The sequence below is a fragment of the Neopelma chrysocephalum genome, unplaced genomic scaffold (assembly GCF_003984885.1).
Source record: "Neopelma chrysocephalum unplaced genomic scaffold, ASM398488v2 Primary Assembly neopelma1_60, whole genome shotgun sequence".
Classification (NCBI taxonomy): domain Eukaryota; kingdom Metazoa; phylum Chordata; class Aves; order Passeriformes; family Pipridae; genus Neopelma; species Neopelma chrysocephalum.
This window is the reverse complement of record NW_020897715.1, coordinates 4,699,488-4,726,827: the sequence shown is the minus strand read 5'-3', so window position 1 is coordinate 4,726,827 and position 27,340 is coordinate 4,699,488. Positions and strand designations below refer to the sequence as shown.

General features: G+C 44.2%; 1 protein-coding gene across 1 annotated transcript; it reads left to right on the top strand.

The window, feature by feature from the left end:
• The first annotated feature begins 9,275 nt into the window (after positions 1 to 9,275).
• On the top strand, positions 9,276 to 17,183 carry ADAMTS1 (ADAM metallopeptidase with thrombospondin type 1 motif 1). Its single transcript, XM_027680896.1, has 9 exons — positions 9,276 to 9,919; positions 10,280 to 10,626; positions 11,067 to 11,199; positions 11,572 to 11,739; positions 12,028 to 12,314; positions 12,554 to 12,740; positions 12,842 to 13,017; positions 13,874 to 14,049; positions 14,409 to 17,183. The coding sequence occupies exons 1-9, from the start codon at positions 9,415 to 9,417 to the stop codon at positions 15,148 to 15,150; spliced, it is 2,721 nt and encodes a 906-aa protein (XP_027536697.1). The 5' UTR covers positions 9,276 to 9,414; the 3' UTR covers positions 15,151 to 17,183.
• Positions 17,184 to 27,340: the final 10,157 nt, after the last annotated feature.

Below are 27,340 nucleotides of genomic sequence, written 5' to 3'. Positions count from 1 at the left end.
TTCTATCTTATTTTCTTCCTCCTGTTCTGACAAGGAGGAATGAGAGAGCAGCCAGTTGGGCAGCTGACACCCAGCCAAGGTCAACCCACCATGATACCATATATTTCTTCACCTAAGATTAGCGTTACAACCTTTTATTTTACTCACTTAATTGATAAAATGGAGATATTAAGCATTCCAATGTGTCAGGCAAAATATGTGATAAAGTCTTGCTGACCTTGTGATTAAAATGTGTCAGGGTTCATGTATAGGTATATCCAGAACCTAGGGAGACCTTCTAGGAGCCTGTTCTATCCCAAGACACCTAAGCAAGTCTTACGGACTTACTTGCCCTTGTACCCAATAGCAAATAAAGATTTCTTATTTACTTTTCCGCTAACACTAAAAAAGAAGTGAAGAAGCCATCTGAAGTTAAGAGACTAACATTAGAAAACAAAGGGGATTGAAAGCAGAAAAAACTAAGAGGTAGCCATCCCATGCCCCGTTCAAATGTGAATAAAACTGTCAAAAAGCAAGAACAAATTAGTAACATCATGAGCCCTGTCCTGAAATAGCTGCAACAAGTTATGGCAGAGCTAGAGGTTCTGCAAACATCTATGAATTGCATTAATATAAAAAAGGTATTTTGTCCTTTTGATAATAAATTGTTTAATCTCTTTGTACCTCAGGTTTTTGCCTGTTAAATAAGGATAGCACTTGGTAGGGGTTTTTGAGGAGATAGTCCTTAATGACAGTGAATTGCTCATTTGAGAGCCACATAAGCACAATGAGGGAGTCAAAAATACAATCACAGAATCATGGAATCATGAAGATTGGAAAAGATCTCCAAGACCATTGAATCCAACCTTCAACAGAATACCCCCATTCCCACGAAAGCATATTGCAAAGTGCCATGTCTACTCATTTTTTGAACACTTCCAGGGATGGCGACTCCACCACTTTCCTAAGGAGCCTGCTCCAATGCTTAAACACCCTTTCACTGAAGAAATTTTTCCTAATATCCAACCTGAACCTCCCTTGGCACAACTTCAGACCATTTTCCCTCCTCCTACCAATGCTTAAAAGGAGGTAATTATTAAGAGCTCCCAAAAGCCGACAAGATTTTAAAAAGTAGTATTGCCCCAGCAATTGGAGTCATCATCATGGCTAGGCTTCGCGAACGAAGATTTGGGAAGGGCTCTACCCATTTTTCATGCAAGCGCGTTGGTGGCTGAAAAGGCCAATACGAGAAAGGCAGGTCCGGTTGCAAAAGACACAGCAGAAAGACTCCTTAGATGGTATATTCTGCAAGGTTCGATTCTTTCTGCGTTGTCTTTTCTCCTCAAGAGTGATCCTGCGTGCTTTCTCAAAAGCATCAGCAGCGTTATAAATGGTCTGTCTCCAGGCCTCCCGATTAGAGGCCAGAGTGGACCAGTTATGGTGATCAATATGCCCAAGGCTGAGTTGTTGCTTCAGGGAGTCCTTGTATCTTTTCTTTGGAGCTCCTCTCTTGCGGCAGCCAGTGGCAAGTTCACCATAGAGCAGGATCTTAGGGAGGCGGTGGTCCTTCATCCTAGAGACGTGCCCTGCCCATCGCAGTTGCGTTCTCAGCAACATGGCCTCAATACTCGTAATTGCTGCCTGTTCAAGAACAGATGTATTGGTCACATAGTCTGACCAATGGATGTTAAGGATTGTACGGAGGCAGCGTTGATGGAAGTGTTCTAGGAGACGCAGGTGCGGAGGCTGGGCCGGCGCGGCGTCCCGCGCAGCGCCTGCAGCAACCCCCGAGCCGAGCGGGGACCCGCATGGCGTGTGCAGGGCTACCGGCCAGGCACGGAGCTCCGTGCGTGCGGCGCGGAAGCTTCCCACCAGCGCGAAGCCCCCGGGCCGGCCCCCAGCAATTGGAGTAAATAACTGATTAATGGGTTTTTTTTTTTTGGACTAAGCAAAGGTGATTTGTTCCTCATCTCAAAAGGAGCCTGGAGCACAGCCAGGTCTCCCAAAAACTAAAGAGACATCTTACCCTATTTTGGTGTATAACAAATATTAGAGAAAGAAACAAAAAACTGTACTTGAAATCATGACTTTGTGTTATAACCCCTGGTAGTATTTTTGAAATATCTGCTTAGGTCACAGAATAAACTGATGAATGGCCTGGATTAAAGCATCTAAGTAAAGGTCTTGATGCAAATTCCCGAATTTACTGTTAAGTGAAGATGCCTTTTGAGGTTCTCTCACTTGAGGTATACATTGCTGAAATTTTGTTTACATGTTCTGAGTAAAAGAGATGCAGGCAAGAGTATTTCATGCTTAGTTTAGGGTTAGGATTAGGATTAAGGTTAGGGTAAGGGTTAGGGTTAGACCATCACTTTCTCCACTCCAGACGGATACCTTGGCAGCAAGGTAGAATCTAACAGACAATCTCCACTATAGTTGTTTACAGGTAGTGCAGAGATTAGTGAAAACACTGGGACTACCAACTCTCTTGGCCTTAAAAGAGTTGCACTGATATGTCAAAATCCCTCTCTTCACAAAAGGAAAACTCAGAGCTGTTGAGGCTTATTACTCAACTGCTGGATGCAGAAAAGCGTAACTTGCTTGATTCGTTTTTCCCCAAAGTTTCACTTTCCTTTTTGCACATTAAAGGCATTTGCCTGTTTACTTCTCAAATGACTACTGTTGCATGTTTGTTTGACACTTCAAATTCCACTCCAAGAGTAAGCTGAGGAGACTACAAATGCTGTACCCCATTTGGGATGCAGGTGTCATGGAAATCTGTGGCTTCTCAGCCAACATAAGCTCTTATTTAAAATCAAAGCAAGATTTAGGACGACAAGTGCCAACCATGACCTAGTATGTAAAAGTAGGTACTAAAAAAGGTTAAGACTGATCATAACATCCACCTCTGTTGCCAGAGCTGACAGAAAGAGTAGCATCTTCTGTTCCCAAACAGTCTGCAGATATTCTGATCTTAGTGGTACAGACCTCAGATCGCAGAGACAGAAAGACATTGTCATTTTATCAAAAGGCAACAGAAGCAAGGTCAGTGTCTCAACAAATTCAAGGACCGTGTCCTCAGCATAGTAAGGACCACAGAGGTGGTTCACATATTTTAAACAATTGAAGTTTTCACTCTTTCTAGAAGGTGTCAGAGGGCTTCTGACCTGCTCAGGTAGCAAAATCTACCCTTGACTGTACTGAGAAAGTCTTTAACTATGTCAGACACCAACATGGCACAAGTTCGGCACCATTTAGTATCAGCAAAGATGACACAGTGATCTAAGGATATGCAAGATACCTAACTTTTAAAAAGGACATCAAAGACTCCTGGGACTGCTGTCTGTCCATTTCATTGTAGTAAGTTCAGAAAAACACAAGGTGTAGAAAGGCAAGACCCATGTCTGAAGAAAAGGGGGGAAAATGGCAATATAACATTTTCCGCACCTCGATTATTGCAATTAGTGTATTATCTCTGTCATGGGTGATGAAGAAGCTGACAATGAATACAAATCTCTACTTTAAACTGCCTTTTTAAGTAACCTCAAGCAGCGTGTTGGACTATAATACAGAGCTAACAATACACTCAGCCCCTCATACATGAATTTATAACCACAGTTAGAAAGGGTCTAACTTTCTTCCCTAGATGTCACAGTTATTCACGAGGGGAAAAAAGCTGTGCCAGGCAAAAAGAAAGTTTTCATGGGAATATTACAACAAATGCCATTTATCCAGCAGTGACCATCTTCAGACACACACAGGAAAGGTGAGGCTTTTTGGAAAGGGAGAGGGAAGAAAAAAGGAACTCTCTCAGAACAAGAGAGCAAACCAAGACCCAGAGGAGTTTGAGGGGCCAGCCCCATCCCTGCAAACCAAGAGGAAAGCCCATCCAGAATTTTAGCAAAGCATGGATTAGATGAGTCTAAACACATATATAAATTGTTTGGGGAGTGGAGAGTGGTTAATCACTTTCCTCAATGTTTTTTGCCCTTTGTTAAGTACACCTACTGTCCAATTTTGATTATCCAGCATAACAAGTAGGAAGGGTGGATGAGCTTGAGTTAGGGTAAGGGAACTGCCCAGCTTGAGATTGGGCAGTTAACTGCACTGAAAATGTTTGTTGCTAATGTTCAAATTTCTTGGCAATTTTTATGAGGTGTATCAGCATTATACAGACTTTGGTCAGAAAGAATGACCACCACATCCAGGCCAGCATGGAAATCTTACTAGGCAGTAGCTTTGGAATCAGCGTGGCCATTGCCCACATGTGCTAAGTGAATGGCAATTCTCTCCCATACCACACAGATGTCTCAAAGGCGAAAAACTATTAATAGGTACAGTGATCAGTTTTCATTAGGAGGACTTCCATGGCAATTGTAACACTTCTTGCGGTACTTGTGAAATCCCCTGTCCAAAGTACATGGAGAAAGTGTGGTATCTGTCGAAATTGCACTGTGATAAAAATATCAAAATGTCAGTGGAGCTCAGGGCATGCATGAATGTGCTCCTTGCCATTTGCCAAGGGACTTTGCAGCCAATGTTACAGTTATATTTAACTTCTGAAACACTTTTGAAGACATGCTATAATGCAGCATTTTGTTTTGCCCAATTGCTTTTATTTGATCCCCAGCAGTTGTTTTGACCATGAAAATTTGGATTTAGGTCAGCTGTTCACAAGAAATTTAGATGGTGATGCAAATTCTTCAGTAGGAATACTTCTACTACCAGAAAGTGAGATACACGTCAGACCTAAACAGTCTTTTGAGCCAGTGGATTTATGTGTGATACAGTCACATTTGACTTCACATTCTTATGCAAATCTCCCTCTTCAGCCTTACCCTGCTGTAAAAACAGACTTTTGCTATGGTATGTAACTGATAATAGGTGGGAAGAGAGTTTAACATAAAACTAAATGCTAGGCCATCCCCCAGATCTTGATCTAGCCATGAAACTGGCACTAAATATATGCACATCTTTGTTGCTGCTACTCTTGGAACATTATTGCTTAACATGCATCAGCTCACAGGTTCCAACAAGCACATCAATCAAGAAACTGTAAAATGGTTTAAAACATGTTATCATGGACAAAAGTCAGTACATTTTTCACCATGCTTATTTCAGGAGCAAACAGAAAAAACAGATGCTGTCCTTGGGAGATGTGTAGGTGACCTGGATTACAAATACTCCTACCCGTGTACAATAAAAATTGTTAAAGCGAAAAGTTATGCCATCAGTTATAATGCCTGTATTGTACTAAAATCATGGGAGCGGTATTATGTTAGTCAGTGCAAGATATCTACAGAAAATTTCTTTGTGATCTAAATAAGGACTGGCACACAATAAATGCATTCTTACTTCTACAAGTGGTTTTCAGTTAAAAGTAAATGAAGCTTCTTGGCTGGCCCTTACTTTTATAAATTGAACTAACCTGTATTCTGAACTGCAAAGTCTGGTGCATTATATTTTCTGAATAGCAAAATGTTTGACTCACACAGACAGAAGTGTCAGATCAAGTTCCCACTGAGTCCAATTTTGAAAAAAGTTTAATAAAGTTTAATAATGGAAAGCAGAAATAACTGGTAGCAGTTCATTTTGAGTGCATACAGGCCTACATAGGCTACTTAGCAATAAAATTTGGAAGGTGCCCAAATTTCTGCATCTTTTTTTTTTTTTGCAACTTTAATAATGTAAAAGCAGAAATTATGGGGAAACACACCAACACATTAAATCACATGATTCTTCTCCAAAAAAAAAAGTATACTTCTCATTAAAGTGATGATGGACATTGTTTTGCTTTTTGGCAAGTTCTGCTGATTATCAAAACACTTAGACAAAATTAGAGGTTTTCTCTCTTAACTCTGTCATCCTAGTACCAAAACCCAACAGCTAATGACCTCAAAATCAGTAATAAATGGAAAAATACATATAACACAAGACACCATAGCGGAACAATCTCCATAAATAATCTTGGAAGTGTTCTTCTGAAGACTTTTTTAACAGCATCAGGTCTTTAATCCCCTATTCAGTGGGCCTAATGTGCCATCTGCTGTTTCAATTCTAAACTATAAACAGCTTTTGAAAGAAGCAGCCATTCTGCAGCATTTAAACAAACAGGCTGAAAAACGGTGGGGCGGTAGTTTTGTTGCTTTTTTTCTTTAATTTTGGAAGCAACCGTTTATGCAAACAGTGGCAAAGGAATTAAAGCTTCACCATTGTTAATACTGCTCAGAGACTAATAATACTTGAGTCTGAGCCATAAAAACCATTCTTGCACTGCAGACGAAAATACAATGATCTGACCAAAATACGATGATGTGTGAGCGCTATCTGGTGGCTTACTTGGCGTTACAATTTCTTGTATTTCCTGACTGGATTTTGGGTTTTTTTCTCTGACCGCCGGAACTTCATTAAAAAAAAATCCAAGTTTTATGTCTTTTCTAGGTTTTCATCCAACTAATTGAAATTCTGCAAAAGTTCAGTATGTTTATCTTTCTAAGTCTGGATTCACACAAACTGTGACTGGAGTTGGCATGGATTAGATATGATATGGATTGCAAATACATGTACGCAGGCTTTAATATCTTGAATAATCCAGCTAAAATCACTGGGGTTATTCACAGAAAACAACTCAAGCTCTAGCAAGATGATGCATGTGGTACTGTATGTGTGTTGGGCAGCAAATCTTTTGTAAATGTTTCTTCTCAATGTGATTTGTGTTCAAGCAGTGCACAGTAGCACAGCTAGCATTAAGCGGAAAACAAGGCAGCTGAGTTTTTTACTAAAACGCTTACTTGGATAGTATATAAAGGCCAAGAAAAGTTTTGCCCTAATCATAGAACTGTTAAGATCACTGCTAAAATGCAAACCTTACACCAGAGCACAGCTGAAACCTGGGAGATGAACCGTGAAACAACCTCCCAGAACAATTCTTTATAGGCGAGTGCCACCTGGTGGGACATCGGGAAGACTTTTCAGACCAGTAAAGCTGTTTTAAGGTGGTCAGGATCTTTTCAAATCAGAGAATTTACATCAAAAAATAACAGCAAAATCTTACAACAGAGAGCATCTGGCAGCTGAGTGGACACGTGGCCTGGCTCTAGTCCCTGCTGATCTATGCGTGACACTGATTATGCTGTGAAATGACAGACAAGGAGGTTTCCATATTTTTAATTAACACATTTCCAAGCATCTCTATCTTGAATCCATGTAAGTTCAAAAATAAATTATGTAAATTCTTTCCGTTCAATTCTATGCTTCTGTTTCTAGTCTGTGACACTTGTAATTCCCTAAATTTCAAAGTACCTACAACTCCTAGGTAGGTATCCTATGCAACACAAGATTAAAAGCATGAATGAACAGTTCCTTTGTTGTGAGTTTTCTATGCTAGGGAAAGCACAACAGAGTTGGGCACACATTACCACATCTCAAAGATAAGGGTAGAGACTGACACACATCTCCAACTTAAGCCAAATTAGGCCTCTGTTGTAACCAAAAGGGTATTTCTGCTCCTGACGTATTAATGGGTGGCAGAGCAGCCTCCAGAAGTCATTACACTGCTCGAAATGTCCAGCATTTCCTGTTGTATTCTAAAGAAAGTCCCACATTTGAGGCCCAGTTCTGATTTTGCTCATCCCTCTGTGGCACAACAGCACTTTTTTTGAGCAAGTAGTTGGGAAATTGGGTTTACCTTTTCACATGTTTTTTTGCACATCTCAAAACAGTGTTCATTTCTAAACTTGCAAGATTTACAGAACACCATCGGAAACGAATGTATTGTTGGAATTTAGCAGGCAATTGACACAGATATGGGGTTCCAAGGTTGTGTGACATGGTTTAAATTAGGAAGAATAGTCTTTGGGTTAGATTTAGTGGCATATATGGGACACTCCATCCTAAGAAAACAGCGGATACATAAAATTACAAAAATGTTCACCCTATCACAAGGTTTTGCTACTTCTGTTTTCAACCTCTGAGTTGTACACTGATATAAAATGCTGTTTTGAGAGACACAAGCATCTTTAATTTGGAAGCCCAGGAGGTCACCAACAGGTACACTGCTTCTGTTTTCATTCACACATTTGCTCACCACTTCTTTGTCCTCATCCTCCCGGCCTCAAGAAGCAGAAGGAAGCGTTACTTGGCAGTGCACATCGCACGGGCGTTGCATATAAAGAATTAAGGGGATTAGCTGCACCACTATGGTTGGTTATGGCTTCAAAGGAAAATATTGGCTGCACCTACGTAAATGTCTCTGTTTAAGTGATTTAAAAGAAACCATTTCCCAGAAGTACAGGTGCATGACTGACTACAGCTATTAGGGCCGTGAAAGGGCAAGAAGTGCTTGGTGAACGGCAGGGGAGGTGGGGGGGGAATGGGGGCAATAAATAAAAAGACGGAAAAGCCACAAAGGCGATCAGGGATCTCTCTCCCCTCCCTCACCCTCCCCAGGAGCTCCGGGCCGTCCACCTGCCGCTCCCCAGCCCCGCCGCACCACCAAGCCCCCCGACCGGCGCCGCCCGCAGCCCATCCCGGCGCTCCAACGAAAGACCCGCGTCCGCCGGCAGCGAAGGGCACGGCCCGAGCCCAGATGCCCTCGGGGACCGGGGCGGGGGACGGACACCCCCGCGGCCGGGCGGGCCCCGGGCAAGGGGAGCAGCGGGGGCGGGGGAAGGGGCGCAGGCCGCTCGGCAGCCGAGAGCCGACCCCGGGCTGTGCCCGCCGCGCCCCGTCCCGCCCCGTCGGGGGCGGCGGGGGAGAAGGGGGGCCGGCAGCCGCCCGCGGCCGCGTTACGCACGCAGTGAGCTCAGCGGCCCGGGCCGAGGGGCGGCGCGGCGGGGGGCGGCGGGACGCGCCGCGGCGGGGGCGGCCCGGCAGAACCCCATAAAGGGCGGCCGCGGCCGCCCCGCTGCTGCACTCAGCCCGCACGGCGGAGGGGGCTGGAGCGCTGCTGGCCCGGAGAGCCGGCGTTCGCTCCGCTCGGCAAGGACGGGAGGCTTCTCGGCGGGGCCGTGGAAGTGCAGGCGGGACCGTCCCGGGGCTGCCGGAGACTCGCCGGAGCGTCCTCCCCGCCCGCTGCCACTGAGAGCCGAGGAGGAGGCGGGAAGGAGAAGCGGCAGCGAGAGCAGGACAGAAGGCAGAGAGACGGACCGGGGGGGCACGGCTGCCGCCCTCGCACACCCTCGCTCCCCGCTACCGCGCCCCGGCCATGGGAAAGCCGACGCCGCCGCTCCAGTGACCGCGGGACCCGGAGCCCGCCCGGTCCTCCGCCAGCAGAAAGAGACTCAGACACCCCCCAAAACCTGAAAGCAAAAAAAAAAAAAAATCCTATATCTCTATAACATATTTCTCTATAAAGTCAAATAAAGACACCAGAAGGGCTCCGTCAAGCCGGCGGGTGCAGCAGCGAGCCTCCCCCGCCCGAGCGCGGCGGCCGCGATGAGGCCCGGGGGGCCCCTGCCGGCGCTGGCGCCGGTGCTGGCGGCGCTGCTGGGGCTGTGCAGCGCCGAGCGCCGGGCCCTGGTGCTGCCGCGGCGCCTGGGCGCGCCCGCCGGCCGCGAGCGCTTCCGCCTGGAGGCCTTCGGGGAGCGGCTGACGCTGGAGCTGGAGCCCGACAGCAGCTTCCTGGCCCCGGACTTCACCCTGCAGTACCTGGGCGGGCCGCCGCCGCCGCCCGAGGACGACCTCTCCCGCTGCTTCTACTCCGGCACCGTGAACCGGGACCCCAGCTCCGCCGCCGCCCTCAGCCTGTGCGCGGGGATGCGCGGCGCCTTCTCGCTGCGGGGCCGGCAGTACCTGATCCAGCCGGCCCCCGGCACGGCGCACCGCGCCGGACCGCACCTCCTCCGCCTGCGCGGGGCCCGCCGGGCCGCCCCCGCCGCCCGCTGCGCCGTGGCCGAGGCGGGGGCGGGGGCGGAGGGGCCGCAGCCCGCCGGGCTCGCAGGTACCGTCGGGACGCCGCGCCGCCCTCCGTGGGGACGGGGATGGGATGGGATGGGATGGGATCTGCCTCGTCCAGCGCCCCCGCCCTGACGGGCGCTGGCGGGGATGCCCCGGCCAGAGCTTCCTTCGCATCGCACCCCGAGGGCGGCGGCGGGGTGCTCCGCACTGGGTGCGGCGTTCGCCCGGAGGCAGCGAGCTGGAGGGGTTATTCAGCGGGGACTGCCCGAGTTTGGAGGCGGGCGCGGGGCCATAGGGTACATCCCTTGAGTATCGGTGGGTTTGGGCTTCCTTACGGTGGTCTCTTGTTTTGTTGTGCTGACCTGCGCTTTCCCTCCTTCTCCCTGTCTTTTTTTTAATGCAGAAACGAGAAGCAGAAGAAAGAAGAGGTTTGTGTCCAGCCCCCGCTACGTGGAGACCATGCTGGTAGCCGACCAGTCCATGGCCGAGTTCCACGGCAGCGGGCTGAAGCACTACCTCCTGACACTGCTCTCCGTGGCGGCCAAGCTGTATAAGCATCCCAGCATCCGCAACTCCATCAGCCTCGTGGTGGTGAAAATCATGGTCATTTACGAGGAGCGGAAGGGACCTGATATCTCTTCGAACGCGGCCCTGACTCTGAGAAACTTCTGCAGCTGGCAGAAGCAGCACAACCCGCCCAGCGACCGGCACGCGGAGCACTACGACACGGCAATCCTCTTCACCAGGCAGGTGAGGGACATGAAGGTCAAATCCATCCCCACGCCCTTTGCTCCCTACGCCAGGAGGCCCCCTCTGCCAGGAAACCTCCAAAAAAGTGTTCATAGACAATCTTGTGTTGTCACAGCTTTGGTGAAGTAGGCTAAAAATTAGATGAAGTGCTTTTATTTTGTTGGTCTTTTGCTGTTTGCACCATCTCAGGTGAAACTCATAGTTTGTGCACTGTATTTCTGCCCCATATATTTTTAGCAGATTTAGGATGGAAATTATGCATTTTATTTCTACGTGTAACCGTTGTGTATGTTCCAAAGACAGATTTTTGCCATCATACCCATTGAAGTGCTGAATATTTATGCTCTTTCCATAAGTAAAGGCAAACTGCCAGGGCTGGATGGTTCTTGCCAAGGTTAAGTCTCTGATCTGATTAATAATGAAACTGCCTTTTTTTACAGGACCTGTGCGGTGCCAAGACATGTGATACTCTTGGGATGGCTGATGTGGGAACAGTTTGTGATCTAAACCGCAGTTGCTCTATCATAGAAGACGATGGTTTGCAGGCTGCCTTTACAACAGCCCACGAACTAGGTACTTGAAGCTTTGAAAGGAAATTTCATGTGATTAATTGGAGCCAGCTTGATGCCGTAAAGCAACTGACCAGCCTGCACCACGGGCTCACCCGGTGCAGTCAGGAGGAGGCAAAGCTTTGCCTTGCAGTAGGGTTGAACTGGGGAAAGCAAATCCAGTCTGCAGAGCTTTGTCTGCAAGAGCTGTGTGTTTGACTGCAGGAAAAAACGGGGAGAGAAGATACAGTGCCATCTGCTTAAAATCTGGCAGCATTCAGATTTGGGTTATTACTTAAAGACCAGGCTAGGAGTAGCACTAGAGTAATATTTAAAATACTACTGGTAATGCATAGGACAGACTTCCTAAAGTCACAGACTTTCCTTTTTTTTTAAGGCCACGTGTTTAACATGCCTCATGACGATGCAAAGCAGTGTGCTGGTATTAATGGAATAAGCCGGGATTTCCACATGATGGCATCTATGCTTTCCAATCTGGATCGCAGCCAGCCGTGGTCTCCGTGTAGTGCCTACATGATTACAACATTTTTGGATAATGGTCATGGTAAGATTATTAAGCTTTCCATCATGTGGCATTTAAGCTCTTGTGCTTTACTGCTCTGCTTTTTTTTCTTTCTTTTTCCTTTTTTTTAACAGAGTGCTTTCAGCTTCAGCATAGAGTTAACCTTTTGCATGCTGCCAGTGAATTTAGAAGACCCTTAGTTTTACAGAAATGGTGGCACAAATGGGCTCAAACACTTCTGTCACAAAGCAAATGCAGTTCCCTTTTGAAACTGAATTCACTCACAGCATCGTCTGCCTTTTTTTTTTGCCCTTTTTTTTTCCTTTTCAGGTGAGTGTTTGTTAGACAAGCCCCACAAACCAATCCAGCTCCCTTCTGACTTGCCTGGCACATTGTACGATGCCAACAGACAGTGCCAGTTTACATTTGGAGATGAGTCCAAGCACTGCCCCGACGCAGCCAGTACGTGTACGACACTGTGGTGTACTGGCACTTCTGGAGGACTGCTTGTGTGCCAAACCAAACACTTCCCTTGGGCAGACGGCACCAGTTGCGGAGAAGGGAAGTGGTGCATGAATGGCAAGTGTGTGAATAAAACTGAGAAGAAGCATTATGATGTAAGTATTGAGAAAGAAATCAGAATGTATCTTGGGTTGCAGAGTCGCATGGAAAATGCTGCGGTGGGAGGAATCAGTTAAAAGGGGTTGAATCAATGGAGGCAGACAGCTAATAAAACAAACTTGGAGCGTCTAATGAGTAGTTTGGGTAAAAATGAGCATGATTGTGGTTTTTGTGGTTTGGTTTTGTCTTGCTCTTACTGTATTAACTTTTGTTCCCCTTCTGCTTGTCATTCCAGACGCCAGTGCATGGGAGTTGGGGGTCCTGGGGGGCGTGGGGAGAGTGCTCCCGGACCTGTGGTGGTGGAGTGCAGTATTCCTTCAGGGAGTGCGACAACCCCATCCCGAGGAACGGCGGGAAGTACTGTGAAGGGAAGCGTGTGCAATACAGATCATGTAACATCGAGGACTGCCCGGACAACGATGGTAATCTTGTCCCCATTTCTGAGGCAGAGGATTGGTGTCTTGTGGAGGAAGAGCATGGACAGGGATGATCTAATGTCCACCTGTCTTTTCTCTGCCTGCAGGCAAAACGTTTAGGGAGGAACAATGTGAAAAGCACAATGAGTTTTCCAAGTCTCCCTTTGGAAGTGGACCTGCAGTGGAGTGGACACCCAAGTTTGCTGGTGTCTCTCCAAAGGACAGATGCAAGTTGGTTTGCCGAGCAAAAGGAACAGGATACTTCTTTGTTTTACAGCCAAAGGTATTTCAAAACCATACCTCTTCCATCTAATATGAATAGGATTTTTATTTTCTCTCTTTATGTGAAGGCTCAAACAGTGCAGAAATCTGAAATTATGTCTTTCTTATATTGAAATTGGATTATTCCTCTTCCCACATGTACAGCTTAATCAGGACAAGCATGCTTTAACTATTCTGGCACAGTCCTTCCAGTTATTTCACACGTACTGCCTCTTCTACTCACTCCACCCTGGTTTCCTTTCCTCTCCTTCCACCAATTTGATTACATGGAGATATGTTCAGAAAACTGGGGGGAATCTTTGCCAAAACACTGGTGCTTTTTCATACTGGTTACTAATATGCTGACAGCTTAAAATAAACATGAGGAAAAGTGTTCATCTTGCATAGCTACTTGAACTCACTGTCGTCATATGTTGAGAGCCAGTAACTACCAGGGCAATGACACAGATGTTTTTTGTAGACCAGTACTTCTAGAAATAGAGGATATGTTGAACAACATTAAAAGCAATGTTGATACTGTACTTTGAGAACACAACTGCCTTCTAGTGACATCAGAAAACAACGTTCTTTCTTTACATGAAATCAGTAAAACAGTTTTGTACGAGGGGGTATTAAAGAAAACTGAAATTTTTTGTTCTTTCCTCTCACCATGACATCATTTTTGCAAGTGAGATGAAGTAGCACTGCATACCTCCGACCATGGGCTGCTTTGGTTTTAATTTCCAAAGCCCTGAAAATACAGGTGCTGCAGGTCTACCACCTGTGCATATTGTGCATTTGATATGTGTCTGTGTTACGCAGTTCCAAAGCAATGTGCATCTTCTAATCAGAGGTCCTGCTGTTTGTTTCTTGCAAAGGTTGTGGACGGCACCCCATGTAGCCCCGATTCCACGTCCGTGTGTGTGCAGGGGCAGTGTGTAAAGGCTGGCTGTGACCGTGTGATAGGGTCCAACAAGAAGTTTGACAAATGTGGTATTTGTGGTGGCAATGGATCTACTTGCAAGAAAGTGTCTGGCACACTTGTAAGAGCAAAGTGAGTATATGATTGCTGCTGTTACTTTGTTCTGGTGAATGTTTTGTGGGTGTAAACTCTGGCTTTCCAAGTCAGTGAGATGTTGCCCAAGTTTGTCGTCAGAACTGAGATTTGATATGTCAGAATGATCTGACTGAGGATAACTTACAGTGGGATGCAGCAAAAGAAAGCCCTTGCGTGTGGGCGTGTCTCTGCAAATGTGGGATGTGACTTTGGGAATCCCTTACTCCGTTAATTAGGTTGGCAGCTCATGACCTGAATGCTTTGACTGAAAACGAAGTTTAGCCTTGTGCTGGGAAACTTCTTCCCTTTCCCAGGGAAGAGCGGAGGACTCAGTCTTTCTCTTTTCTCTCGGGCAGACCTGGCTACCACGATGTCGTCACCATTCCGGCTGGGGCAACCAACATCGAGGTGAAGCAGCGGAACCACAGGGGCGCGAGGCACGATGGCAGCTTCCTTGCTATCAAAGCTGCAGATGGCACCTACGTCCTCAACGGTGATTACACCTTGTCCACGCTGGAGCAGGACATCACCTACAAGGGCAGCGTGCTGAGGTACAGCGGCTCCTCTGCCGCCCTGGAGAGGATCCGCAGTTTCAGCCCCCTGAAGGAGCCCTTGACCATCCAGGTCCTCACGGTGGGGGACCTGCCGCAGCCCAAGATCAAGTTCACCTATTTCGTGAAGAAGCCCACGCAGCCTGGGTCGGAGAAGGCGCCCGGTAGAAAAAAAGAGTCCTTCAACGCCATCAGGGAGATCATCTCATCCGAGTGGGTCATCGAAGAGTGGGGCGAGTGCTCCAAGTCGTGTGGCTCGGGCTGGCAGCGGCGGGCAGTGGAGTGCCGGGACCCGCAGGGTCGGCCGGCCTCCGACTGCACCCGGGAGCTGAAGCCCAGCAACCTCCGTCCCTGTGCCGACGTGCCCTGCCCGCAATGGCAGCTGGGGGACTGGTCACCCTGCTCTAAGACATGTGGGAAAGGTTTCAAGAAGAGATTGTTGAAATGCATTTCTTATGACGGCAGCGTGCTGCCGCAGGAAAGCTGTGAACCTTCCAAGAAACCGAAACACCTAATAGACTTCTGCAATGTTACGGACTGCAGTTAAAATAGGACAAGTTGGGAAAGCTAAAAGTCTTTTTTTTTTTTTTTTTCTAACTTCAGAACAATGCACTGAAAAAAAAAGAGGGCTAGAGGCAGCACATGTGTTTTTGCATAAAAAATTCATGGTAAGGATCCACTGAGGTGGGACAGTGCAAATAGCTTTAGTTGGCTTTGCATCCTAAAAATACCCTGCCAACTGAAAATTTGATGGGATAGCAGACCCATGTCACTCACTCGTCTTCAGCAGATAAGACCCAAAGGCATCATAATTGCCTTTTTTAAAGTCTGTTACAAATTAAACAAAATGGGAGCAGTAAGACACGTTTAAGCAAACAGTTTGGGGTTTAGTTATTTCTTCCTTCTTTTGGATTTATATTGTGGTACTGATCAAGTCCCCACGTGTAGGAAGGGGAGGGAAAGGGGAGTGAAAAAGATAGCTTAAAATAATTGGTCAGAGCTTACCTACCTCACAAAGGGCAAAAAAACAGGATTGGAAAAGGAGCTTTAACTATGTCATTCATGGCTGCTATTGTTTTAGAGAATAGTTTTATATAAAAATAAAGCCATATTCTCTATGTGTAAAGAGTAAGAAATATCAAGAATAGTCGGTCAACTTCACAAATAACTAGACTTTTTTTTTTTTAAGTGCCTTTATGTCATCCCAATGTGCCTGTCCATTTCTCTCATCCACTCCAGTGCCATTGTGATGACATATGTAATCCAGAGGCTAGAAAAAGTGGAAATCTTCATGGAACAGATATTATCTCTGGTTGCTCTTTGTGCCTTCTGCATACCTTCCACTGGCTTTTCTGATTCCAGCCTGGTCCTACCTTCCTGTCAAACAGACTGATGGAGTTTGTGAGCATTTGAGTCAAGCTTTGACATTCAAATCTTTTGCCTTGCCCCAGCCAATGGATATTGTTTGCATTTGGGTTAAAAAAAAAAGAATCCCACTGTGAATGGGAACCTCCTATGTGGCCTCTGATGGGTTTGTAGTGCTCAATCACTGATAAGGTGGGAAGGCAAAGCTGAAGGATAGCAGGTCCATCCACAGCTGCATTCATGTGATTGAAGTTTGTGCCAGTTCATAGACAATGAGAGAATATGGCTTTCCATATGTATATAGTAAAATATATTACTATAGATTTTATATACTTTATAAGTATTTTATATTTCTTTCCCTTCTGGGAAAGGTTATAAATTGTAATAAATGCATATAATGAGCATATTTATTTTTATACTTCTTGTCTAATGTGATCTTCTAAGTTATCACTTTTTTAAAAGGACATATAACAAGGATAGAGTATTTATACAGTATAATATGTTACTAGAGGTAATAAAAGAACCCTATAAATTTTGGAAATGGAGCGTCTTTATTTCACTGGACTAAAACTAGCCCATCAAGCAGAAAGAGCTTGGAATCTAAGGAAATGTTTTGCAAAAGGCTACTAATTAACTGTATTAGTGAAGAGGTTTGGAAAACTCTATCTGTAACACCATACATCATGTTAAAAGAGGTAATTTTGTATTTTATTACTTAACCACTACTTCATCTATTAAAAATCACAGTGCAACTGGACTGATGCTACTGCTTGTAATAACTGCTTGCAGAGGGAGTATTGCTGTCAGTAGTGTTTATAACCAACAAAATACGTACAAAAGTAGTTTTACCTGCTTTGGTTAACCTTACCCTAGTGGGAAAGGAGCATTCAAAATTCAAAGCCTTTAACAAGTACTCAGAGGTTTTCCTCACCAGTTTCTGGAGGCCCTTCTGATCATGCTTTTCTAATTAGAAGTACTGTATGAATGAGCTGTTCTAACACTGTTGGTTACACTTTTTATTATGTTAAAATAGATACTAAGCATCAAGAAACTGATTTTTGCTCCCTCATATCTGATCTCATGACCACTGCACTCAAGGGAAAATCTTCGGTTGAGCTCGGTAGGATTTTTGCCATGGAATTTGAGACATCATTCATTTATGGATACTTTTGGCTTTATGTCATGTAAAAATCTATTAAAACTTCCTTTGCCAATGTTTGGACTCAGTCTTGCAGAAATACTTCCCACTTTATTCTGTGGATAAAATCCTGGCCCCTCTAAAGCACATAGAAAAATTCTCATCACGTCACACTTCATTGAGCATTACTTTGACATGCAAAAATACTGGGGACTATTTTGCTTCTAACATTATTTAGGAGGGAGCCAATCCCTTTCTGTATTTATAAATAGTTATTTGCTGTATTTATACATACTTTTAACTATTTATTTGTATATATGTACATGTATACCAATATTTTACTACAACAGGTTAAAATTAGGATTATATACAGTTTCAAGAGAAAAAATATACATTTTTATTTTCGTTTTCTGCTATTGTTGTTACTCCTTGTAGACTTTATATCCTAATATGTAGCTGGTGGTTGGTGTTACCTGAAACAGTCTTCATTTAAGATTCCAAGGAGCTACAGTCCTGAAAAGGCAACACCCTGTGATATCTATAGAATTGACGAGGTCCCGTCACTTCTGGGTGATGGCAGTTGCTCACATTTGCTCTTCTCAACCTAGAAGAAACATTCAAGGCAAGGCTGAGAAAGCCCTGCAGAGGAATCAGCTTCTCCATGACCTGTCCACATCAATTGAAGCCCGGCCGAGGCGCTGACATACTCTCACTTCTTGCAGTAGTGCTTAAAGAGGCTCTTGGGAGAGAAAAATGGCATTTCACAGGCACCGCCTTTCATGCTGAAGGGAATTTGGATCCAATCAAATACAGCCATTTCCCTCTTCTTTAACAAAAGGTGGTGAAGTGTTCTGCATTTCCAAAACACTGTGACTGCATTATCTAGGTCAGTCAGCCCTGTGGTTACTTAGAGCTAAGTGAGGAGTCAGAGGGGGTGAGGGAAATCAAACACATTTGGTATTTCACACAAATGTCAATAACAGTTTTTACACTTTCACAAACGGCTGCATAATAAAATGAGTGATGAACTAGTAAAGTTTTATGAGATACTGGCAGCCTATTTGCTATGGTAGCATTCATTTCTTTAGAGCACAAACAAAGCAGCAGCAGGTCAATTGTAGTGCGGCTGACCAAGACTGCATTTCCAAGTCATAGTTCACTGGCTATTTTTCTTTGATTAGATCATGAATTCTTGGCAGCTGCATCTCTTATACAGTAATAAGGTTCATGAATCACAGAATCATAGAATAGTTTGAGTTGGAAGGGACCTTAAAGATCATCTTGTTCCAACCCCCCTGCCATCAGCTGGGACACCTTCCACTAGACCAGGTTGCTCAGAGCCCCATCCAACCTGGCCTTGAACACTTACAGGGATGGGGCATCCAAAACTTCTCTGGCAAACCTGTTCCAGTGCCTCACCACCCTCACAGTAAAGAATATCTTCAGTATATCTAATCTAGTTTTCCCCTCTTTCAGTTTGACGCCATTCCCCCTTGTCCTGTCACTACAGTTCCTGATGAAGGGTCCCCCTCTGGCTTCCCTGTAGGCCCCTTTACAGGCTGGAAGGTGCTATGAGGTCTCCACGCAACCTTTTCTTCTCCAAGTGGAACAGCCCCAACTTTCTCAGCCTGTCAAAATTATGAAAATTATGAAATTATATCATTTTTTTAATACAGCTGGATAACAGAGAACGTGCTCCAAATCATGTATTAACTAAGCGATGCAATCAAAGAACTGCTCCCTTCCAAAGCGCCCTTTAGTTACATGAGAATCTGCTGCTCTGGGTGACCCAGCAAAGGGAAACGAGCAAAACCACTGGAGCATAGTGTAGCTGTGTAGCAATCAAGATCACAATTAAACACATTCCCTGCACCAAGAGTCTGGCAATTTATAGCCGCTCTTACAAAGGACTGGGTATTTAAATGCTTTTATGTGCACGCCCATCACTGTAAGCAGGAATCTCAACACTTTGTTACTGACTGTCAAGGAGTGCTCTGGGGAGCCGGAGCAGCAACGAACTTGTGAGTGTAAGAACTTGTGAGTGTAAGAGCTGGCACTTTCTGCCAGCCCAGGCACTCTTCTTGGGCCACAGCCACTGGTTCCAGTAATGCCCCTGTGGGCTTCAGACCCTAGATGAAAATTGTTGCTTTCAACAAGGTTGTCTCAGTTGTCCAGCTTGACAGGGTGGGTGGGACAGGTTCCCAGCGCTCAGCATTTCATCTGAGGAGAGCCTCACAGCCTTTTGGAGCCAAATTTGTCTGGCTTCCTCCCAGGTTCAGAGGAAACAGATGCTCTAGCTTCGGGGTTTTTAACATTTTTAATGTCATAAGATAAATGAGTTTAGCTGAGTAGTGTGGGTGTGGCAGATGAAACCCGTGTCTTCAAGTATTTTCAGAGGTGGGGGCAGAGGCAGGTGTCTCAATGAATGAGATGTGCCTTCCTTGATCACTGTTGGTTTCATTGCTTGCGAGGCTGAAGGATCTTCCATTTCTTGGTCAGGCTAAAGTCTCCCTGTTGGCAGAGCGGGGCAACTGAAAGCAATGTAGTGAGTAGTTCTTAGACATTTCAGACATCATGAGACCAAAGGAAAACTCTTTCCTGTCTTTCAGAGGCCTCAGGAGCTTGGCTTTGGGACAGAAGGCCAGTCTGAGGGCTAGATCTCCAGAATCCAATCTTCAAACTTCACCATCTAAGTTAGAAAATAACTGGAAGTTTGAGGAGGAGACTATTTATGCTGGAGAATTATCTGCCAAGCTGATTAGTTGTGGAATTGTGGTATCTATGCTGGGTAAGTATTGTAAATGGTGTAACTAAAAAATTTGGAGTAGCTGTTTTCCTCTGGTGCTGTTAATAAATAATGTGATTTACTGCTTGAAATTGTATTAACATTAAAGAGGAAAAAAACCAGTATGTGATAGGGTTCTTAAGCTGCTGCATTCCCCTCTCTTTAGTTCAACTGTTGTTGTAAAACCAAGAGATGTTGGTGTCATAAAATAACTGTTTTGCCATTGATTGTAATACATGTGGTTTCAGAGCAGTGAAAGGTTGGTGGCTATCTAGAAGTTGGTTCTGTTTGAGCTTTCAGAGTAAAGAAATAATGGTATATATCTGGTATGGAAAAATCCTGAAATTGTATAGAGCCTCTATATACTTCAGAAGCTGATACCTGCATTTCAGAGCCACCAGTTGCCTGAGTATATTCGGACCTGTAATTTTAATGTCACGACATGGACTTAGAGCATAAAGGTCCCAGAGTTCTGTATATGAATGACACTCTCATTTGCCAGGCAGTAGCAAAGCCAGGATTTCATTTTCTGAAATGCAGCTCCACATAGCTTGTAATGTGGCAACTGGATTCCTTCGTTTGTAGTTTCACAGTAGCTTTCATTCAAATCAACATCTCCAAACACTGTTTATGTTTCAGTAATAAGTAAGCACTTTGCTTTTATCATTGCCACGTCACAAGTGGGTCAGCAGATGCGAAGTAACATGATTTGTTGAATTTTGTAGGACAAATAGGTTATATGGACTAGCGAGGGGAAGTTTTAGACAAAATATATGAATACACTAATAAGGTTAGGAAATGGAGGAGAAAATACTCATAAAGAAATTCAGTAAGGCAGCTTCAGAAGAATAACCCAGAGTCCTCAGCAAACAACCCCACTGTGCTGTCTGGCTTCTTCTCATCTGCTGGCTCTGAAATTGCTCGCACAGCTTTGCTTTCACAGCCCAGTGTTACTCTGGCCTCATACACCTGGGAAAGCTTTTCATCCCCTGCAGTTGCAGACATGCCTACCACACACCATTTGGAGCAAAGATCAATCCTGTGTGATATGGTCAGGACTGCTTAGTCCTCTAGGCAAAGAGGGTATAATTAGGTGAGAAGTTTTCCCTAGCAAAGGTCACCCGACACCCAAATATAGCAAACGGATCACCTGCCCCCACACCTCCCCAGAACAGAGCCAAATCTCTAGGACATGTCTAGGCTACAACAGGAGCATAAGTAAGCATTCAGCAATAGCCCTCATTTAGCATAAACCCTTGCATTTTCCTGTTTTGCATAAACAGAGCACACTGTTACAACATATGGAAGCAGAAAAAGAATAAGAGATTGTCACCTCTCCTAGCAGCACCCCCTTGAGAGCTCTTCCATGGCAGCATCAAACCGTGGTGCTTTCCTAGTGAAACAGCAGCTACAAACGTGCATTCGTGCTTGATATTCCCCCTCAAAACACAGAGGGGGAAGTCAAAACATTGTTATCAGGTTCACAAAGTGGTGCTATGAACACGGTGTTCCAACAGATACTTGTGCTCCTGAAGCCTAGGGCAGACGGATTATTGCTGGAGATAAAAGTAGCCTAGTTTGGACTCACAGATCTGTTTTGCAGTCCACAACAGTGTAAGAGGGTCTTGTGCGAAAGAGATTTAATGTTGGGCAAGAGAAATACAGTTTCCTACAGTCCCTCTGCCTGTAAGCTGTGCTTGATAGCTTCAGTGTGATAAAGGATGTGTCATATTGCAGCCCAAGACCATCAGCTAATGAGATTCCAGACGCCTGGACAATATCTAAATTTAAGCATCCAGAATCTAAGTTGAACCAGTGTTAAATCTGTCATCTTTAATATACTATACTTTTGTGTCAGAATGCTGCAAATCTAATTTAAGTTTCTACCAGCTTGTGAATTTTCACAGATATTCCAGCTGGAAATTAATATTTTCTCCAATATTAGTTGCACTCAGCTATAAGATATTTTCCTATGAACACAAAAAGGAGCTGCATGTTCCAAGAGGGAAGTCATATGGTAGAGATTATAATCAGGCAAGCTGAAAGCAGTGGCCATTTTAATTGTGCACCAGTATATTTTTTCCAGTATAACTAAGACAATATGCCTGTCTCCTCCCAAACAATTTAAATGTATGCTGCCACTTTGTATGATTCCTCATGTATAAAGCTGGAGATGAAGTTAGGGATAAGAAAACAACTTAAATTCAAATATTTTTACTAAAAAATTTCACTTTCAAGCAACACACATAAACAGAAATCTTTTCTAAGTAGTTATTCTAATTGAAAACCTATACCATCAAAGATAAGAAGCTTTCAAACAATTTACTTCTGGTTTTCTTATTCTGTTTTCTTCAGTTTTCTGACAGCCAGACTGGCAAAAAACTTGGATGCTGTGATGTCAAGAAAGAGGGATGCTCCAAGACATACACTGAAGGCACAGCTAAGCACAAAGTAGTGGGTCGTTCTGCACCATCTGGCAGATGGGCAGTGGCAAAATCTGACATCACTAGAGCATCATTTTTGTTAGAAATGGCTTCAAAGCTGCACCACATCCTACCACATTCTGTACGTCTTATGCTTCTCACATGTATGATCCCACTTCAGCCTACCAAGAGCTTTGAATAATTAACTTCAGCAGCAAAACCATGAAGTACTCTTTAAACAGTCACAAAATTGGCCTCATCTGTAGCTACCTGAATGAAAGAAAGATGTTGTGTGGGTACAGCTCTGATTCAACAGGGCGTTTAGGCATATACTTACACCCATCCTGATTCAAGACAGCCCTGGTTAAACAGGAGACCAAAGGAAAGTTCGCCTTCTTGTGTTTAATCTGAGTCTTAATTACTGGTTGAATTAACTCGAAGCCTTGATTAGAAACTCTTCACAGCGATAAAACTGTGTGAGGTAAAGGGAAGGGAAAGGGAGAGGGAAAGGGAGAGAGGGAGAGGGCTTTTGTGGAATTGTTAATTGTGGAAACTTTTGGAACATATGTTGGAGATTAGATTTCACAATCAGGCCTGGGCAGATTTAAAAGTGAATTAAATGCAGTCTAATGTCCATCTCCTTTTCCTCTCCCAGTGAACCAATAAACACATTTGGAGATATGCTAAAACAATGAAGACTGGTGTTTTCCATTTCTCATTATCATCCTGCTGGAACAAAGGCAGAGCACAACATGGAAGCACTAGAGGGACTCAGCTGCCTTTGATGAATTAAAAAAAAAAATAAATTTAAAAAAACCCCTCTGCACATGTTTCCACTTCATTCTTACAATTTATAATTTTATTTATTTGCAGTTTTAAAAGCATAATAGTTGATGTCAGGAAGGAGAGCCCCCAGAGCTACATGTGAATTCAGCTCCAGCTGAAGTGGATTCAAGTGGGCACTAAACAGCTGCCTGGCAGACAAGAAGGTCAGAGGCATTAAAGAATATAAATGTTAAAATCCTGCATAAAATAATTTTGAATCTCATCTAAGCTGGCAAAAGCCAAGCAACTCAGAGCTAATGCTTCCATTTGCATAGGGACAAAAATTTGTATAAGCCTGTTTCTGAAGCTCAGATTGAAGTAATGGATATTACCCACATAAGAACACTGGCTTTAGTGAGGCTAAGTCATATACTTACATCTTTATTCCAGATTTTAAATTAGATTCCTCTTGGTCTGACTTTAAAAATCAGTAGATTGATATTATTTAAGTCTGTGCCACAGATGTTCTCATCACTGCATGACAACTTTAACTGCAAGGAATGAATGAGAGAGCTCCTGCCTTTGGGGTGCAGTGCAGAGGAAGAAGAGACAGGGACTGACACCATCCTGCTGAAGATACCTCCCAGTGCTGGAAGGACAGGAGGATGGGTTTGCAGCTGGACTCTCCTCCTGGGAGGTGGGCTCTTCCAAGTTTCTGGATGAAAGTTCATGGACGACACTGACAGAATATTTACTGGGAATTTGACAGGTATGTGAGCACTTTAAACAGTGTCTGAGTTGCTTAGAGCAGTATGGAAATTTCACTTTCTAGTGAGAGGGACATGTAAAGACTTGAAGGAGAAGATGAAGATATTGGCAACATCAGTTAGTTTAAAGCAAACTAGTGACTTCATCTTGGTGCCAGTGGTGCTCTGGGGCCTTGCAAAGAACCTCTCTAGCCAGTTTCCCCTTCCCAGCTGCAGGTCCAGGAATTTCCCTCGGGATGCAGGGCTGCTGCTGAGCCACAGACCGATGGAAACCCACTCCACTGTGGGGCCAAGCAGTGTCATACATGGCCTGCAGCCAGGGTGAACCTGGTCTGAGCTCACAGCTACCGAAATAAGTTGTGTGTTTGGCATCACTGGTTTCTCCTGAGACACGTGTTCTCACTGGTAGCATGCAAATTGTTTGTTCAAAGAACAAAACATGAAGCCAAGGTTTGCATACTACATTCCCTAAGGATCCTAGGAGAGAGCTTCCCACTGGAAATGATTGTTCTGATGACTGTTTGCAGACTACCTAATGTGGAGCAATAATGCTGCTTGTACGGGTGATAAGGACATAATTTCCAAGAATAGAGAGCAACTCCCAGTCATTCAGCTCAAACAGCTTTGTAAAGGACTTTGTTAAATCAGGAGGGGACTTGGTTTAGTGGCCTGACCTGAAGAGGAACACTGGGTCAAAGAACAGAAAATACAATTTCATAAAGCTACTGTAGCTATTGTCCAGGTGTTTTCAGCTGTCAGTTGTGGGGAAGAATCTCTCTTCTTTTTAATGTCAGTGACAATGGAGGATCATTTGACAGAACTGAGTTGAAGGGTGAGGTTTGACCTGATGTTATCCAGACAGTCCCAGTTCTGCTCTCCTGAAGACCTGGCCTATTGTGGAGGCGTGCTGGGAGCCACATAGTGGAAAACAAAGAGATGGTGGATTTTTTCAGTGCCAGGAAAATGGATCCTACAATTCACATTCAATTTCAGTTGAATGCCAGGAAAGTGCTTCAAAGAATGGAAATAGTTTGTTGCTCAAGACCTGAACTACTAAAAGATAAGTGTTTGGCACATCTGTGTTCGGGACTCCAGAGGAGAATTTGTACCTTTCAGACACACTGCTTAGCTGCTTTTCACCACAATTCACATGACTGTGGGTTTTGCCATCTACCTGAGTATCTCACATCCTGAATGTCAAGTGGTCTAAATCCACTTCATGTTACCCTTCAGTGGAGCCTGATGTATATTGTAGCCAGCCAGTTCTCTTCTTGCTTCGGGTCTGCCTACGCGTCTGACTAGTGAGAGCTTGTTTGCTTTTGCTAGGGGCTGTTTGACAGACTCACACAAGACCTGCCTAAGTAAAGCTTGCTCTTAAAAGCATTGCTGGCATAGTAATGTCACTGAAGAACATGGAAAAGAAAAACACAACCCAATTTGTTATAGCTGTAACAGCAAAAAATCCCAGTGAAATGCATTTATACTGGCCTAAGTCCTTTATTCTATTCTGAGAACTGATCTAAGTTATACCTACAAGGAAGTTTCATTTGCTGAACTAAATTAGATTTGCATTTTTACATGGACAGAAATAGCTTCACTGGTTAAAGCCATGTTGGCAAATCCAGTTACATACAGACAAGATTTAAAGAGCCTTCTCTTTCATGTGTGCTTTAAGAAATCAGTGTCCCTCTCCTTGTTGTTTTTTTGTGTTGGTTGGGAGGAAGAGGGAGGCAGAAACTGAGTTCTCCCTCCTGCCTCTCGTTGCTGCTCAGAAGTGCAGAAGATCACAAGGCCAGCACTCCTGCTTTTCTCCCCCATGTCAAACTACAAGATGGTGGGGCTGTGAAGGAGGTTGGGTGTTACACACCTTCTCTTACATGCCCCTGTACCCCTGATAGTTATCCACTACCTTTAGATATTTGGCTCATCAGAAACCCGGGAGAAATTTCAGAACATTTTAGGAACTGAGTGGCATATGAGGTTTGCTGATGCCTCCACCAAAACCATCTCCATGGACAGTTCACACAAATAAGCATCCAATTCACCTCACTTGCCATTTGAGCTGGCTGAAGATAATAAAACCCACCCCACAGGCTTCTCTGTAGGATCTGTGATGGAGAAGCTGAGAAAGTCTAAGAAGAAAAGGCACAGTTAGCAATGCTTTAAAATCTGAGAATGGCAGCATTGTCTTGGGAAACAGTAAATTATGGGTTTAAACAATTTAGTATCACCCAAATGTTAAGGCAGTGTCATGCAGAAGCAACAGTTACAGCAGTTTTGTTTAAGCTTAAATTTAATATCAAATAGTCACTACAGGCAAGCTTTGTTCTCTAGCACTAAGATGTCTGCACATTACGGATGCACGACTTCTTCAAAAAACTGCCAGATTACGGGATTACTCTAAGGAAAATTTCGCAATGGTGTTTGATTCCTTCCTGCTGAAGTGATTTTCCACAACACTTTGCTCTTACAGCATATTGGCAGATGAAGAGAGACTGGGGATTGAAATGCATTTGGTAGTACTACAGAGCAACAATAAATGCAGTCCTCAGTGTCTTCTGTGTGTTATTTTATGTGTATAATAAGTGGTGAAATGATGCTGTTGGCAAGTTTGAGATAGAGAGGTAGAGTATTATCTGAAGTGGCTTTATCAGAAACAACTATTTTTGAGGGCAGGAAGCTTCCTTTTTTGTGTGAAATGTAAATATTGTGCAATGGTATATATGTTGCAAACAGGCATTCTGAAAAGCAGTTAGCAGGGGCTAAAACAAATACCAAGTAGCCTACTTGTAACGGCTGGTAAAGCAAATTTATCCCTTATGGTTTATATTAATATATAACTAATCTCAGTAGTGGCACAAATAAGCAAACATTTTATTTTTATTTTGTTTTTTAGTTTAAAATTGGAGAAGATTATTTTTTTATTTGGCAAGGGCTGAGTAGGTCTTTTAGATGCGATGGGCTCTACGTTAACAAATGTCCTTGTGCTATTCAAGTACAACAGCAGAGCATTAAAGTCTGTTGTACGATAAGCCTGCGTGTTTTACAATAAGCAGTTACAGTGTTTGGGCCATATGGTCTTCTCTTTCTCCTCCATTCTCTTTCTGCATTGAAAAGCTTGCTTTCTTTTTATCTTTATTTTGACTCCCATCCATAAAATGTGCACTTTTCTTGGGCAAAGAGTGCTAAATAAAAGGCAAGAGAGAGAAAGTTAATTTGCGGGGTGAGATAATTTGATAACTGTTTTGAAGCAAAAATTCAAACTCCCTGGTGAGATTAAGGATGAGTTTCACTTTAAAATCATTGAGATACTGCTAGTTCCTGCAGCCCCCTAGAAGAATTAAGCTTTCATTTTTTTTCTTTGCATCTTCACTGATACAACTTCATATCACAGACTGGTTGAGGTTGGAAGGCACCACCGAGCAGAGCCTGGTCCATCCTCCCTCCCTGCAGATAGTGACAGACCTTGATGAGGTCCCCTCTCAGTCTTCTTT